Here is a 16,672-nt window from a genome sequence, read left to right as displayed (position 1 = left end):
TTTGGTTCGGCCGTACGTTGCGGGTCCTCCCTTCCCCCGTCTTACGTTTGCAGATGCTTGCAGGCCAGGGCTTTGGTCTTTGCAGCGTCGTCCCAAAAGGAGCGAAAGAGCTCCGGCAAACGTTTTGGGTTCGTTTTGCTACCATCCCGCAGGGCTCTCTCCCTGGCTCTGTGCGATCGTTTCTGTGTTGCTTCGCACCCAGGAGAGGGTTCGGGGTCGAGCAGGGAGCAGCAGGGAGGAAGAAGTAGGCAAGATCACCCGCCCTCCTGTGCGCTTTTCGTTCGCTTGCTTTGCGCTCTTCTCAGCTTTTCATCGGGCACACGATGAGCACAACACATACTGGTTAGAGTGCAGCAGCAAAGCGAAAGATCACTTTTTCTTTTTGGGCCATTTTCAAGGCCGAAGCGGTGGCACGGAACCTTCGACAGGGACCGGAGGAGCCGACCGGGCAGCAGCCGATCGAAGGGCGAACAAAACAGGGAGAGTTTTTCGCTCCTTCTTTTGCTGTTACACAGGTTTTTGTGTGTCTGCAAAAACTGTTCCTTGAAGAGGATATTTGGTTTGACACTGGAAAATTCAGAGGTGCAAATTTGAATTATGCAGATGCGTTGATGCGCCTGCCGAACACATCCGTGTGGTGTGTTTTATGCGCTCTGCACTGTTGTCACGCGTATTCCCAAAGGAAAAATAGAGCAAAGCATAAAATAATACACAGAGGGAGCTTAAAATGGAGCATTTTCTCTTGTCCTTGTACAGCACACACACACACACAGACAGTTTCGTTTTCAACATTCCGAACAAAAACCGGGCCACTTCCTGGAAACAAAGCTCCTCCGAAAAAGGTATTTCTCATGCTTTCTTCTTACGCGATGACATATTGTTTCGGTTGGTGTTAATTTACTGACCGATCGTAAAAAAAAACATCTCTCAAGAAAATGGTTTTCCTTTCGGTGCACAGCTCCAAACACTACCACTTACTTTGGAGCTCCCGAAAGAGGAGGAAGGATGGAGATGGCGGGGGAAGAAGGAAGAGAATATTTAATTAATTCGTCTTCACTTTTCCACATTAAAACTATCTTCTTTTTGTGTGTCTGTTAGACTCGCTTCTTCCAATTTACCCAAAAACCAACTCGTTCGAAGTGCTTTACCATATCCACCATCCTGCTTTTCGTCCAACAACGCAACGCAAGGGCTCCATCCGGCACTATTCAACCAAGCCGGAATAAATAATCACTTTCCTTATCTTTTAACCGAAACGTAGGAAAAAAAAGTCCCCGGCGTAGGACGGCGAACCCCCGAAAAAGTCACAACGAAACGGGTGGTGGAGAAAAACCAGTTGCGTCCGATTTTGGTCGACGAGAGGAAAAGCGCGATCTTCTTTCTGCCTAATTAAAAACATTCTCACGTACACACGATCACGGCGACAGTTTTCAACCTTTCTTCGCCTGTTCGTTTCAAATATTCATGAAATGGGACGTGTGTCGCTCGATCTCGTGACGGAAGTCCCGACACAAAACACGATAAAGAACAGTGCCGAGATACTTTGGGCAGGAAGAATGAAAAGGAGCCGAAAATTAGGGAAAACGTAGAAACGTGGAGTTTCGAGTGAAGAAGCTAGCGAAGAAGCTTTGAGATGTGATCAAAACGATTAGAATGAAAGATATGATTTACAAAGTCAAGAACTCAAGAATTTCCTTTATAATAACAACCAAACGCCGAATCATTATCCTCACCTCTAAACGGTTTCGATTGAAAAGTGAATTATTGTGAGCCTCAAAAACATGAGCCTTCTTGCAATTATGTGATTTTTTAGGGGAAGTCCAAACGATTTTTACTTCACTTGGGTCAAGTCCCGGGTAATTCCCTTTTTGTTTAAAGCCGAGAAAAGGTCGGACAGGTAAGGAAAGGTAACCGCAATGCTCTCCACTAGCCTTGCCCTGGCGAGGAAGTGAACTCGATCGTCGAAGCATCTTGCAAAGCGCAAAGAAAATGTGCAAACAAGAGCACGAGTAAGAGAGAGAGAGAGAGAGCATATCCGCAGCAAGCAGCATGTATTATGCGAAAGCATAAAAACAGTTGGGAATAAACTAACCGATGCAGCGCAGCATCGAGGGCAGAACTCGGGCGCCTCTAATCATAACATCGCGCGCGCACATCGCAGTCGCCGCCGTCGTCTACTGTAAAATATGATTCTTTCCATTCAATGCACTCCGGGGGAGGATGGAGTGGGGCTGGGGTGGTCCAAGAATGGACGGCTTCGAGTTATGCTCACGATGCACACCTTCCACACACACACACGCACGCCCGCGCTCGACTCCAGTTCCGCGGGACAATTCGCTCGTGCCGCTCGTCGAAGGCACGACGAGAATCCACAGAATCCGCCACAGACGATCCTGGCGTACGATAACTGCGCTGTGCTTTGCTGACTGCTGAGGGGGGGGTGAAGCAGCGTGCGCGCACACACACACATAATACGCGATCTTGGCCGTTACTTCTGAATAAAAGCGAACGAAACGAATTAAAAAAAATGGCAACGGATTGTGCGGCGACGCCGTTGCAAATGCAATTCACCCCCATTTTTTTTGTTCGATGCACAGTTCTGTGCCGCCGATGTGTGAGCCCAAGGGATGTCCCTCCCGCATCACCCCACCTCCCCCTGCATGATAAAAACTGAATGAGAATGGAAATGGCCACCGGAGGACAACAACAAACGACTTCACAGCGTCGCAGCGTTTCGGGGGGGGGGTTCGAGTTGTGACAGAAAGTACAATGCAATGGTGTTTGTGTGTGTGTTTTGGGAAGAAAAATGGAATTCAATCGTCGCGAGAATCACATGTTTTATGCTGCCCGAGCCCCTTTGCTTGGGGGAGGGGGGAAATATACAATTTCTGTGTTCTAATTTATTATTTACCATTTGCCTTCTTTTTTCTCGATTTCGGCGCCATGTCTGTTGTGTTGTGAAGCGCCGCTGCTGTTTTCTCTGTTGGCTGTTGATTCGTGGCCGCTTTCTTTTTTTCTATTAGGACCGTTTTCCCGATACAATACAATCACCAATAACAACGTGTTTGATATTTTCGTTCTTCTTCCTTTTTTTTCTTCTTCAACTCCTTTGGCTATTTTCGCACACAACCAACACTATTATTTACATTCGCGGCAGTACCAACCATGCTGCGTACACATACGGAATCACACTGCTACGCTCTTCCTCCCTAAATCGATCGAAGGAGCTTTCTTTGTGATGATTTCGCACCAACAAAAACACATTGACCTTGTGGCGGCGTTGCTTGTGTAATAATCTCGGTTGTGTGGTAAAGTAATTTGCACTGAAATTATTTCTGTGTGACGCAGATTTTTTATGACTTTTTAATACACTCTGTGAATGGCACACTTGAAAGAAGCTCAACACAACACAGGCGGGAGAGATTGTAAATTTGCTGCTATTCTTCAAACACTACTACTACACACGCAGCGATAGTGAGACACTTTCAAACACTGTATCTAAGCCTCCCTCCCCGTTTTTTGATGTGAACCTCCCCTCTGTTGTTTTTGCTGCCGATTATCACCACCTTTTCTGCTATTTGCTGCAAACGACAGAAATTGACTTCCTGAGACTCGGGAAATAATGCGCAAATGCAGCAGCAGCAGCAGCAGTGTTTGTGGATGGCAATCGATTGTGCCCTGTTTGTTGTTGTGCTGTTGTTGTGTTTGATGTCGATTTGGTGACGTGAAATGCACTTCCTCCTCCTTCTCCGCCACCGTTGGGGTGCTATCGTTTCCCCCTCTTTCCTATGTGTGTGTAAACAAACTCGCGCGCTGTCAAACGCGCCCGCACACAGCTGTCAGAATTCGCATCAGCGCAGCGCTTGTGCTTTCTAATCACACAGCAGCAGCAGCAGCAACAGTGACGGCGACGTGTCGAAGGATCATTTCTAATCGTGACATTTCTAGACGCACACACACACACAGACGCAGACGGTGTGCTCCAAAACGCGGTGGAAATCAATTCAGCAAATGGCGATGATTGTGCGATTGTTAAACTTCTAGTGTACTGACGCTGGCGGCTGGTTGGCCCCGGCTGTTGTTGTTCTTTTGCAGCTGCTTTTGCGTGACGTAATTTGCTACGGGGCAGAGCGCGTTTTAGACAGCTCCGTCTTCCGGATCAAACTGTCGTCGTATTCTGCCGCGCTGTGCTTCCGCCATTCGGCTGGACCAGACACAACAAATAGAGTGTGCGCCACATACGCACACGCACTAGTCGTACAAATATCCACTTTTCTATGCGCTCTAATGAATGCCGCACACTGCACTGTCTTTGGCTTGCTGTCAACACACAAAACTGGCTCTCTAATCAATGGCAGCGGCCAGCAGCAGTTGTGTTAGAACGCAAAATCGATAAAAAAGAACAGCGACCGACCGTACACAACCACGTCCACTCGCTCGCGCGGTTCAAGTCGAACTAACTAACACAGTTACAGCGCAGATCTGTTGTACCCCCGCGGCAGCCCGGTTCAGGCGCGATGGCGTTTGCTTTTGTTTTGCTTTGCTAGAAGAGCGAGCCCTCATAGCACCTCACACGCGCACACATACGTGAAGTACGTAGAGGTTCTCTCTCTATCGCGGGCGCGCGCGCGCGCTCTCTATCTCTTTCTGTCTTGTTTCGCAGTCGGAAAATCTCTCACCAACACTTCGCACGCACTAACACACACTGAGATTTAAAATGAGCGTTTATCTCTCGCTTTCTGTGTGCCTGCGAGAGCGGCCGAGAGCATAAAACAGCATAAATGGATTTTAAGTCAGGGGTAGGCAGCTCGTTTTGCAATGTTTTCGTGTGGGAGTATTTCTAGATGAATTTTTATTAATTAAAAAATGATCAATTATGAATTCCATTCAGTGTGGTGATCGTTATCTATTTAAATATTATTACACATTCGAAAATCAACGTATTTAGTATAATTTTCCCTTAGCTAGAAACGTTTTTTTTTAATTTCAGCTTTGGTTCGACTGCAACTAAAAAGTCAAGTTTTCCAATAAGAGAACACAAACAAGCATCGATTACTCAGCTCAAACGGCTCAATGATCGTGTAAGTAAGTGACCCCGATTTGCCCATCCCTGCGATAAAATAATAAACGTTTCGATTCTCTCGAGATTGCACCGCGGAGACGATAAAACATAAACATTCATCTCGCGTCCCGCTCGCTATGATGCTTCAGAGTATGTGTTCCCTACCCTCCACCACAGCTCTCTTTCTATCTTTAGTGAACTCGATATCCCTTTTTTCCATACGATCAGCCCTTGCCGCGGGGAGGGGGTACGAGAAAAGAAGAGACCCCGCGCTGCGATCGTAAAAGGCAAACGATACGTTCTTGGAATGGAGGAGAATCCACCGGAAAACCCGCCGTGGCCCAAGCGAGAGCGAGGTTTTGACAATTCAGCACCCCCTTCGTCTCCGCAAGCCTCCTTCTCCCCCCGCGCAACCATTCCACCACCAAAAGAAACCATTCTGTCCCAAAACAGTTGTGACCCGATCCAGACAGAATTTAAATTTTCAAACCATCGTCTCGCGTTTCAGCTCCCTTCCTCCCGGCATACCACCATCTTCCTCCTCCTCCTCCTCCTCCTCCTCCTCCTTCTCCTCCTCTTCCAATGTTTGTGGTGTCAAACATTGAGCTTTTTTTTCGGAGTTCTCTTGGATTCCCCCTTGTTCCTGTTCCCTTTCTCCTGCCGTTGCTTCCATCCCCACCCATTCCCTCTGCCCACTCTGCTGGAAGATAAATAATGTCGGGTTATTCCGTGCGCGGGTTTAAGGTGAGAAAAGCGGGAATAACGATCGTAAGGGGCCCTCTCCTGGCAGCACAGCATAAACGTGAAATATTTAACCGATCTATCAAAATCAATTGTTTGCTTCAAGAGGTGCTCGTTGGGGGGTTGGTGCACAAGTGCGGGGAGCTTTTTTGAGCATTGAAACACAATTGTATAGAAAATTAAATAAACGGGAAAATCAATTCCTAAAGCAATCAAGCGCGATCATGCCCGAAGGCAGTGGAGATTCATGATTAAAGAAATAAATTAGAAATTGTTTAGTAAGCAAACTGCAGTAATGCATTTGACTTTGAAATTATGGTTGCATTAACCCTTTTCCTTATCGAACTTTACAGCATACACCGTGTGTGTCTGTGTGTTTGCTAGCGTTGTCTTAATAGTCAATTGAAAGATAACCTTCCACTATTGTTCATTTCTTCTTATCGCATCGAATTGTAGTAATCACACGCCTAATAAGCCCATCACATACATGTTACATGAAGTCTGATCGTGATGGGACGATCGTCCCTTCCTTTCTAGTAACGGGGCATCTGAGTGTGATTTTCAGGTCCTCCTAGCCAAAAAAAAAAACAAAAAATGCTAGAAGTTGCTTTCTCTAGCGATTAGGACACTTCCGTACTGCGTGTTGTCTGCTTCTTTAAAAATAGCCACACTGCCCCTAAAAGTTTCGTCCACGCACCACACCCTCACCCTAGCGTTTGACCAAAACAACGATTATTTGGTGAGCAGAGAGAGAGAGAGAGCTGAAAAAAAGGGAAAAACGGGCGACACATTCCACAAACCGGACGCCAAAGGTATGAGAAAACGCAAATAAACGCGACCCCGAAATGGAGGGGGGGGGGGGGGAGGTTGAAGTAAGGGAAGGATGTACGGGGACAGACGACACAATATTGTTATGTATTTCGCAAAAATAGATTACAGACAGACGACATAGATTACGCTGGTTCGGATCGACGTTAATGATTCGTCTTGCGACACAACAACGCGACGACGCTCGCGGACGGTTGTGCGGTAGACGGACGGTCAGCCAAGCCGTTCATGTGTACGTGTGTGTGTGTTTGGGCCTTTAGTCAGCTTCAGGGCACACCAGACCGAGTGTCGTATGCTTAAAAATAGTTCCGCTTTTCCACCCCCTTCTCGTGACTCCCTGTCTCATCCGCCCAGCGGCACTAGAACGACACCGATGCGACATCTCAGACGGAAACCTCATTTCCCTGCCCGGTTGTCTCCTAGCTCCCGGGCCAGACTGTCACACCGACCACCAGGCAGTTTAAATATCCCCCGGCCGGATGAATCCAAGGATTTTGCCATGTCGAAACTGCGCCAACACAGCACAGAGAGAGGGAGCTCTCTACGCGTTTCTGTTTTTGTTTTGATTTAAGATCTGTTCTCATCCCTACCCCCTTCTTTCGACTCGAGCACACAAACGCAAAAAGGGAAATTCTACGTCTGGGAGCACTCCCTGCTTTCTAGGCATGGTCCCCGGAAGCCCCCCCAACGCCAGTCTGGGATCGTTTTTCGCTGATATATTTGTCTGCCGGATTTGCGCCGGGGCAACACAAAATGGTCCCCTCCCCGAAACATCTGAATCTCTGGGACGACAGTTTAGAAAGAGAGAAAGAGGAAGCGGAGGTTGGAAAAGCAATTGGATTGCGAAGAGACCGCCGCGTCAGCCAGTGCAATTCATTAAACATTCGGTCTTAATCTTTTCTCGCACTTTCTTCCCAGCGCAGCGGACGTCTGCCGGTATCCGCCGGCCTGCAAAAGTCAGACATTGCGAAAACAGGAACGGGAGAAATTCCACACCACGCTCGTACGCACCCTCAAAACAGGACGACAACGACGAGGACGTTGGTATGCCAGCGCTTTGTTATGCTGGCAGAGAATTCGGCACCATCGGCGACCTGGCGAAAGGAATTTGATTGCTTTACTCCGCCGCGAGAATTCGCACGACGAATCTTTCTCGGGCCAGGCCCCCCAGGCTATACAATTGTCAACCTAGACAAAACAATCGGAGATGATTGGCTTACGAGAGAAAGAGTGAAGGATAAAAAAGTAACATAAAACAAGGAAAACGGAATAAAAAATACAAATTTGCTACATCTTTTGAAAATACTTCAATATTTCCTCAGACAAGAACAGGTGCACTTCGGGATAAAAATTGATTACCCCCACAAAAGCAAGCAGGTGTCTGTCTTCGTGCGAAATGTCCTTACTACCCTTGTACCGATTCCATATCGTACATACACGAGCACATGCAGATCAAATGAACATTTCGCTTTGAAACCTCTGCACAAGCAGCGGGGACATTCACACTTTACACCCGGGATTTCGAAGAATCCCAACAGGGTCCCTAGGGGCCTTCCGTGGGTCATAAGAACACTAGCAGTGGGAAGCTTGGAAGAGGTACCTTCACCCTGCCGAACACTACCTGTTGCAGTCGTCCTTACCCTAAACCTGGGCAATACGAAACTAACGATCAAAACACAATAGAAAAACTGTCAGATTCTAAGCGGACAGCCGAAGAACATCGAAAAAAAAGCGAAGAAAAACCTGGAACAAAGCTTACCACGGGGGTAGGATGATCTTGCAGAGGAGGGCGAATGGCCGAACGAAAGCTTGGCTGGGCTGTAATATTTATCTCATTTCAATGCAATGCTTCTGGCCCCATCGTCATTTTTTACTTCACCCAGCTATTCTATACAAAATTATTCCAAATGCGAGAGAGCACACATACACACAGAGAGACACACAATGAACGGAGAAACACAAAAAGCACGATCTTACCAGACGATCTTACCATCACTATACACAAAAGATCGCTTCCTTTTCTCGTCAATTGTGCGCGGTTTCGTACGCTCCTTTGCTCGAGAGTCTGTTATTCTTGTTTTCTAACCAGCTTGATTGGTGTGTGGGTTAATGTTTTGCTTCTATTATTTTCGTTAGCACTTCTCCGGATTCTCCCGCGTCCCGATCCCGGCATGGGATGACGTTCGACCCGCGGGGCCTTTTCTTTGCTTCGACTTTTATATATTGCCTTTTTTGTACAGCTTGCAACGTTCGCTTCTCGCACACACTTTATCCGTTTAGTTTGTCCTGTTCCCTAGGTCTGTGTGTGTTGAGTTTTGTTTCCTTTTCTTTCCCATTTTTTGGCCGCTTTGGTTTCGATTTTACCTCATCATCGTTGCGTTCATTTCGTTCCCGTCTCTCACTCTCTTTTTATGTGTGTGGACGCGATCTCGTCCACGTTTTCTCTACGCCACCTTCGCGCCCGGACGTAAAGGTTCTTTTGGTTCTTGGTCGTGCATTTTCAAGTGTTAAGGAATCAGATTTTATTATTACACTCGTTTCTTTTCATTTTACGAGCAGCAGCAGCATGGCTGGGGTAAGGGCCTTTCAAACGCGCGTGTATGTAAGGCACACAGGATCGTTTGTACAGGTTGGGCCGAGAGTAGAAAAGAACGAAGCAAGGTGCAAAAGAACGGACAGTTCGAACGGCGGACAGATGATGGGATGATTGGGGGCTAGACGAGCGGGAGGAGTGAATTTTTTAACACGAACTTGTAAACGATCAACTTCAAGCTGTCTGTCAGGATCTAATCATCCCCCGGGCTCGGGGCGAACCTGTACATTACCATAGCCGACAGGCGATTGTGAGCAACAATGTAGCGAGCAGGGAAAGGAAAAAAAGCATAAGAATATTTCACAAAACCTCACAATACAATTGGCACTCTTCCTGCTGCGTTGTCCATTCCCCGATCCGGGGCCAAGGCACCAGAAATTGTGAACAGCATATCCTGGTCACGGCACCGGCAAGATGTGATTGAAATGCCTGTATTTAAATTTCAAACCCCTGTCAACATAATTGCGAGTCGCTAAATGCGTAAAATAGAGACCAATCTGTTTTGATAACAAAGTAAAATGTTGTTAAGTTTATCTCATTTTCAACAAAAAAAGTCGATATCTTACAGTCGGAAAACAGGTAATGTTATCTTATTTTTTCCTCCGCCCGCCCGATCAGAACGATAAATATTGAACGTTCGTTTATTCTATCCAAACTGCTTCGCTTGTGACGTGCAAGAATCGCACGAAGTGAATAAAATTAATGTCTCCGCGATCATCGTGAAGCTCCCTGCTAGAAGCATTGCAGGAGAGCAGCAGCAACAATGAGGTCAGAAGCGATCATAAAGTAGCTCACTTTATATGACAGTAGCAGCACACGCCGTTGTATGTTGCCCGCCAGACACAACATCAAACCATTTCTCCTCTCTTGAAGCACGCGCTCCCCACGCCATTCCCTTTTCATCCTGTGACGCTTTTCAACACCTTCATGAGAAATGGGCGGCGACATTACGCACAGGGCACAAGCCGGCCACAGATTGCAGATTCGGGGGAGAGATCGCGCGCGCCGTAGATTTGCATAGCGGAATGCATTTTTGAAATTTATATTTATACCCTCTGTAACCTCCCTTCTTACACATCCACACCCTGCCATATCCCACCACACCACGGAAAAATGCAATGCGAGGTCGAAAATTTGCATTTTAATTAAAATTTCTCCATCACCTTTGGCCGGTGTTAAAAGGTATTTGCTGCGGTGGCCGCCGGTCGCACCCATTCCTATCACAGACACTAATTGCGTTCGGAGCGATTGAAATCTGCAGCGGAGCGCAGTGTACAACATGCGGAGTGGCAGAATAGGATCGTGTTAAAAATGGTTGTAATGAGGACAGTGAAATGAGTGCAAAAATTTTCCAATCAATTGTACAACGGCACGTTATCTGGCACGAAGCTGTAAGCGAGCTGATGGAGGGTAATATTTGGGAGATTTTATTCGGTTCAATTTCCCCGAATGTAGACTCTATTTTGTGTAGTAACACAGAGTGATGTAAAAAATATATTTTATTCGAGAAAAATGTGCATGCATGGGCAAAATGGGTACTGCTGGAACAATATCGAAAAATGTAAGTAATGTGTAGAATTTTTAAATGTATTAAGTCGTCACTGAAATAAGGTTTGTTGTCAATTTAAATGATTTTTATGAAGCAACTATTTTGATTTGGAATTATATTTTCATCGTATAGGTGTCACATTTTGGAGCTCACAACAACTCGCAACGACCTGTTTTGTGGCCAAAACGCAAAAAGACAAAAACATTGTTCAATCATTTGTCCGTTATAATTGCAAGAACTAAGCAACTTGAAATCTATAATGTGAAGTTTGCAGAGGTCAACTCCTTCTAGCTGATCCTGTTCTTTATACCCCAAAATATGAATTGATGTATGGCTTCAGGGATTGATGAAATACGGTTGCAGGGCATAAATTCGTGGTTATAAAGAGTGCCTGAATAACATTTAATAACATCAAATGCAGTAAATTATCAGTGTTATTTTATTTTGGTATTTTATGCAATAAGATTAAGTACAAAATCGCTAAATTGCCCTATTTTGCCCCATGTTCCGCTATAACCGTTGTGCGGACCGAACTGCTTTCGCTGGCAGCATTTTATGACAAAATATTCATTGCATTGCATTCAAATAAAACTGTCCACGGTTTTACTACCAACTAAATAAGAAATTTAACAGTCCATAAACAAGTTTCCAGTACCCAACATCACTACACCATTGTACTGCATTGGCAGAAGTCAAAGGTTCGCAATTAAATTGATGTGTCTTTAAGCCGGCGTGCAAATGAGCAACCGCGTGATTCGCTTTTAATCAACGTGCTGTCGCATTAGCAACACGGCTGGAAATTATATCCCCCATCCATGCGTGTGTGTATGTGTGTGTGTGTGTGTGTGTGTGTGTGTGTGTTTCAATCGTACACGCGACCTTTGCCTTCGCTTTTACCATAAGCTTCCTCGCGCAAAGCCGCAAGAGACACAAACACACACATTAAGCCGGATTTACTTGCGCCCATTTCCTTACCAACCGTATTAGCACTGCTGTCCCCGTGTGTCGCGTGCTGGGGAATATAATTTATTTGTCCCATTCACCAACCAGTGCTGGAAAATTGTGCCAACGCTTTGTCAACTTCTCCTCATCCTCCTCCTCCTCTTCGGCACACCTTTTACAGAGAACGCACGGAGGTTAATCTTTTGGCACCTTCATCATCATCATCGTGGTCGTCGTTATGGAGATGGATTGAAAATGGGAAGAGAACAAAGCAAAAAAACTTCGATATGCATTATCTTAAGTAGTGTGAGGGGATCAGCACCACCCACACCCCAAGAAGACAAACACGAGGAGGTCCCCCCGGGCGCCGAGGCATGCTGCACAATAATCCCGTGCCCATAATCGCGGATAATCCAATTAAACAAACGAGATTCAGCCGTGTTGGTGTCTTGATTATAATGCACTCCCGGCAGCTGCATACCGAATATGGTCGTTCAAAGTGCCGGTACCAACCGGTGGGCAGCTCGTAGAGCTGGACGAATGTCCATAGATTCGTTTCCATTCCGTCCAAGATGAATAGCGTGTCTGCGGTGCACTATTGGGCGAATTTGCATAAAATTATTTGCATGACTTAAGCTGACTTAAAAGCGGTAAAGCCACATTAAGACTTCCTCCTTCCCGCCACCGCAGCGTGTTTTAATCTCGGTAAATACTCATTAACAAAATCATGTACCTGAGCGAAGGTGGGGATCACATAGTCACCACTTCCTGCGTTAAAATGGGAGAAATATGTTTGCGTCGAAAAGGCTACACATCTCCATTTTTCCATTTCCGTTGCAGCATGCAGCTGCATGAAACGGCCATTAGGGCAGAAGAGTTCATTCAAGAATAAAAAGATGCGAAAACCTTAAAATGTCACACTCAATAAATAGAATTTGCTGCCCGCCCGCACGTCCGGCAAGAGGCCAAAGCACAATAAGAGAGCCAGCCAAGCACCACAGCACAACATGATTTGCATAATATTTCAACCCCCCTTCTTATGCCACCACATACGGGAAGCCCTGAATCTAGTCTTTCAAACCGTAACGGCCTTTCAAGAGCCACCTCAAATCTCCGCGCAAAACGCAAACGACGAACAACAGCAAAAGCACCAAAGGTGTGGCCCGCGCAAAAAACGCGTCGCGCGCGCGCACACACCGGCGGCGGCGGCGGCTTATGCTTAAAAGCATAACAGTGTTTTCGTGTCCGCGCGTAAATTTGTGCGACCACCCCGGCCGCCTGACTGACTGACTGCCATCCGGCACCCGCCTTCTTCGCCGTTCGGTGCGACTCAAAGTTCGCGGTGCGATGCGTCAAGGATCGACGCTGGAACGAGGTGCTTCCCGGACATGCTGTTCTGTGTGGTAAAGAATCGCCTTCCTTTTCGTGTGGAGCAACAAAAAAAAACTGAAGAGAACGAAGCCCGTAACGACGACAAAGCAAAGGCGAAAAAGCCGGTACGGACGCAACAGCATCCAGCAGCAAAGGGATTTGAGTGGGGGAGATATATATTAGCACAATCCAGCGAACCGAAAGGAAGTCTGCGGACGCTCAGAATCGGATCGCGCGCTGTGTACGCATGCGGCTTGGTGGGCGAAACTTAAATAGCGAGAAACGAGAAGAAGCGGTTAAAAGCTCCACACCGTGCTGCTGATAGCACTTTAGCTACCGTTTCTGTGGAGCTGAAATGGAAAAGAGCAGAAGAAAGAAAAAAGAAAAGAAAAACGTCTGACGCTCAAGACATTCTACGCTACCACGACCGATCCTCGGCACATTCTCGCAGCTACCAGACATTTGCGTTTGTGTTCCGCAGAGGAGATCTTCAAGAAAAGAAGGACATAGAGGGAACGGGGAGTTTATGTGTCTGGGGGGAGGGGGAGGGGGGAGAGGGGGAGACACTTAAAGTCATTTGAATTTGTAAACCCATTCGAAAAAGCCAACTCGGCAACACATCCTTTAAAAGCTCGAAATTAGAACTGTTCGTTCGCATTGAAACTATTGCGAGATCCTTACACCGAACTTCTGCCATCCGCAGGTTCTTGGGTTCCGTGGGCAACTAAAACGAAATCTCACCAATAATTAGCTCCTCGGGATCGTTTTCGGCTGTGGGAGAGCATGGGATGGGTGCACACGCAACACTGGAAGTTCATTAAAATACGCACGCGACTCTGTGCAGGGCGATGTAAACCCTTTTATTTGTGGGGTGAGTAAAGGTAACACCAGAAAAGAAACAGTAGGAGTACATCCAGTGCGCAGGCGGATACGTCGGCGGCAGAAAAAAGGCAGACCGGGGGCGAACGCACCGGGAACGTTTTGCGCACTTCCAAGCAGCAGCTTCGAACCGGAGCGAAGCATTTTAATTGGCCCCAAAACACTTAACTTTTTTGTTTGTGTGGAGCGAGGCGCAATCCGACGAGATGGAGGCGTAGTACATGTAGCGAGCATTAATGCCGCCGGGCCGGCCACAATATTCATAAATTTGGCTGCATTCGCTTCCAGCAGCAATAGAGGGTCGTGTGCGAGATTTGGAGGTCTTTTGAAGATCAGAACCGGAGGCGTAGGTTTTTTGTTTTGTTTTCAAGCTTCGGGGGGTTCACTTGGACGTCATTTGAGCGTAACACGGATACCTTCACAGAGAGTTTAACGCTAAACGCGATAGAAACACACACACACACACACAGACGCACGCGTATTAGCGATCAATTATCGAATTCCATCGCTAAAGTTCAACCAACCGTGAGATGAGATGAGGGGGTTTCGTAGGTGGCTTGCTTCAATGGGAAATAACAATGCCGATGATGTTGCCAACCGACGTGGGAGGTATCTAGATATGCGGTTGAATCATATCCCCTCCGTCAGTGCCACACGACGCTACATCAATTGCCACCACAGAGATGGATTGCAGTTTTATCCCGCGATTAATGTGGGGCATTATTCAAATCAAACATTGGAATACTCACCGAGATACTGTGTGTAAAAACGCGGAAAAAACACCACTTTGTAGGTGGTTGTGTATGTGGGCTTTGATCTCTTTCCTACATCGATAAGGGTGCTACAGAAACATTTGTACTTGACGCTCGTTTGTTCGCAAGCTGGTTGATTGTTTAAGATAGCAGTAGAGCAGGATTCTATTGCTTTGTAAACAACGATCTCCCCCCGGTCGGAACATCTAGCCGTGGAGGAACAACTTCATTAGAAATCCATTAACACGTCAATTATTCTCGCCATCATCGACATTGAAACCCCGGGGAGAGGGGATAGTCCGTAGGCTTCACCACATACAGAACGACCGAACGACATTTCATTCTGGTGTGACATTTCGCGTTCTTGCGCTACTTGTCGGCTCGCGCTGGAATTCCTACTGCCTACGCGGGTATTAATAAAAAAAACGCGCGCAATGGTACTCGCTGTGTCGCGTAAAAACAAAGCCCTCACCACCTAGGGGTGCTAGTGTATCGACAGACTAGAGAACAAGTGATTTAACGCGATTTTTTAACACACTGGGCCACACTGCCGACGCGAATCCACTTTCGCGATCGAGATCGTGTGTGAGCAAAGTGTGTGCTAATCGCGCACTAGTAGTTGCACCCTCCAAGGGCTTTCGGCGACCGAGGCGCGTTGTCTTGGAAACTGCCACCCAGAGCGCGGGGAAATCGGGCCTGTCGCTTTGCATACAAGGCGCGATAAGCACCGTAAACATACACAAAGGCTATTGGAAAAAATCTTTAGGGGACAGAGGCGGACGAGGGAGCCTGAGCCGACTCTGGTCGACAATTTGCAACACGAAGATTTAATCTCAGGCCACTCTCCTGAAGGGCGCACGTAGGAGTCTGTGAGCGCTATCACCGGTAGTTTTTTTTGCGCGACGACCAGCAAGCACTGGCCGCAAGCACAAATTAAGAGATGCCACCGTGAAGGTGGAGGTGGTGGTGGAGTTACAGCTACATGCTGATGGAGTAAAGGTGACGTAAAGGTTCGTGCTCTCGCGGGTACGTGCCTAGTGGGGCATTGAGGAGGGTCCACTCGCGACAGCCGTGGAATTTATCCTTGTCACCCTTCGCATCCAGCACACAAAGAACAGTTACGGAGGCAGCGATTTGCTTGCACTCGGGACGATAATGGCGGATAATAAGCCGCACACACCCGCTCGTCTAATGGTCGAGGAGCAATGAGCAATGGTGGGCTTAGGTGCGGTTGAAAGGGTAGTTGCTACCCCGTCAGATGTGGTAGTTGCTACTTAGACGATGCGGAATTTGCCATTTTTGATCCCTGGGGAAAGTTCACGCTCCGAAGCAAATCGTTCTCAATAAATAACTTTACACTGCGCAATAGGATTGCGCGGTGATATTGCGCGCCGGAGATAGTTTGAAGCGACTAGCTAGATGACAAATATACCAATACCATGTGCTTTACATACCAGTACTATGGCTCAAGGCCTGTACTCTTTGTATAAAAATCTACTTTCTTCCCATACAAATAAGTAAATTTATATTCTACACATACAAACAATGCTTCAAAACATTCTCAATTTCAAAGTTATTGTTTCAGGAACAGGATCTCTGATGGATCATTCCAACTGCTCTAGACTCTGAGATCATACAGATTCTCTGTACACTGTCTTCGCAACATCTTTCTGGTAGAACAAGAGTACAACACCTGATCCGAAAACATCAATTTCGAAACAAAAATTAATTGATTAGAAATAAATTACCTCCGGACCTGATTTGGAATGATCGGACAACTTTTAGGCATAAACCTGGAGTGCAAGATTGCGGCCCGCCAAATGAGTTTGACACCTCTGACAGAGGGCGATCGTCGGGATCGACACCCAATTGCCATTAAAGGCGCGTGGCGACAAAGATGCAATAAACTAGTCGCCCCAGGTTCAAGCTGCCACGGTCGTGAATCCCTGTTTATG

The 16,672-nt window shown here is 46.9% G+C and overlaps 1 protein-coding gene across 4 annotated transcripts in view; it reads right to left on the bottom strand.

Moving 5' to 3' along the window:
- Positions 1–16,672, bottom strand: part of LOC1271240 (bone morphogenetic protein receptor type-1B) — a 125,519-nt gene that overhangs the window by 28,777 nt on the left and 80,070 nt on the right. The window contains exon 1 of one of the 4 annotated variants that reach the window (XM_061654641.1): positions 2,912–7,795. The exons of the other annotated variants lie outside the window; for them this stretch is intronic. Coding sequence (XP_061510625.1) covers positions 2,912–2,945 — 34 coding nt within the window. The 5' untranslated portion in view covers positions 2,946–7,795. Of the gene's footprint in view, positions 1–2,911; positions 7,796–16,672 lie in introns of those variants that run through there. 4 annotated transcript variants of the gene reach the window in all.

The sequence above is a fragment of the Anopheles gambiae genome, chromosome 3 (assembly GCF_943734735.2).
Source record: "Anopheles gambiae chromosome 3, idAnoGambNW_F1_1, whole genome shotgun sequence".
Lineage (NCBI taxonomy): Eukaryota > Metazoa > Arthropoda > Insecta > Diptera > Culicidae > Anopheles > Anopheles gambiae.
The sequence above is the reverse complement of the archived record's forward strand: the minus strand, read 5'-3'. Positions and strand labels throughout refer to the sequence as shown.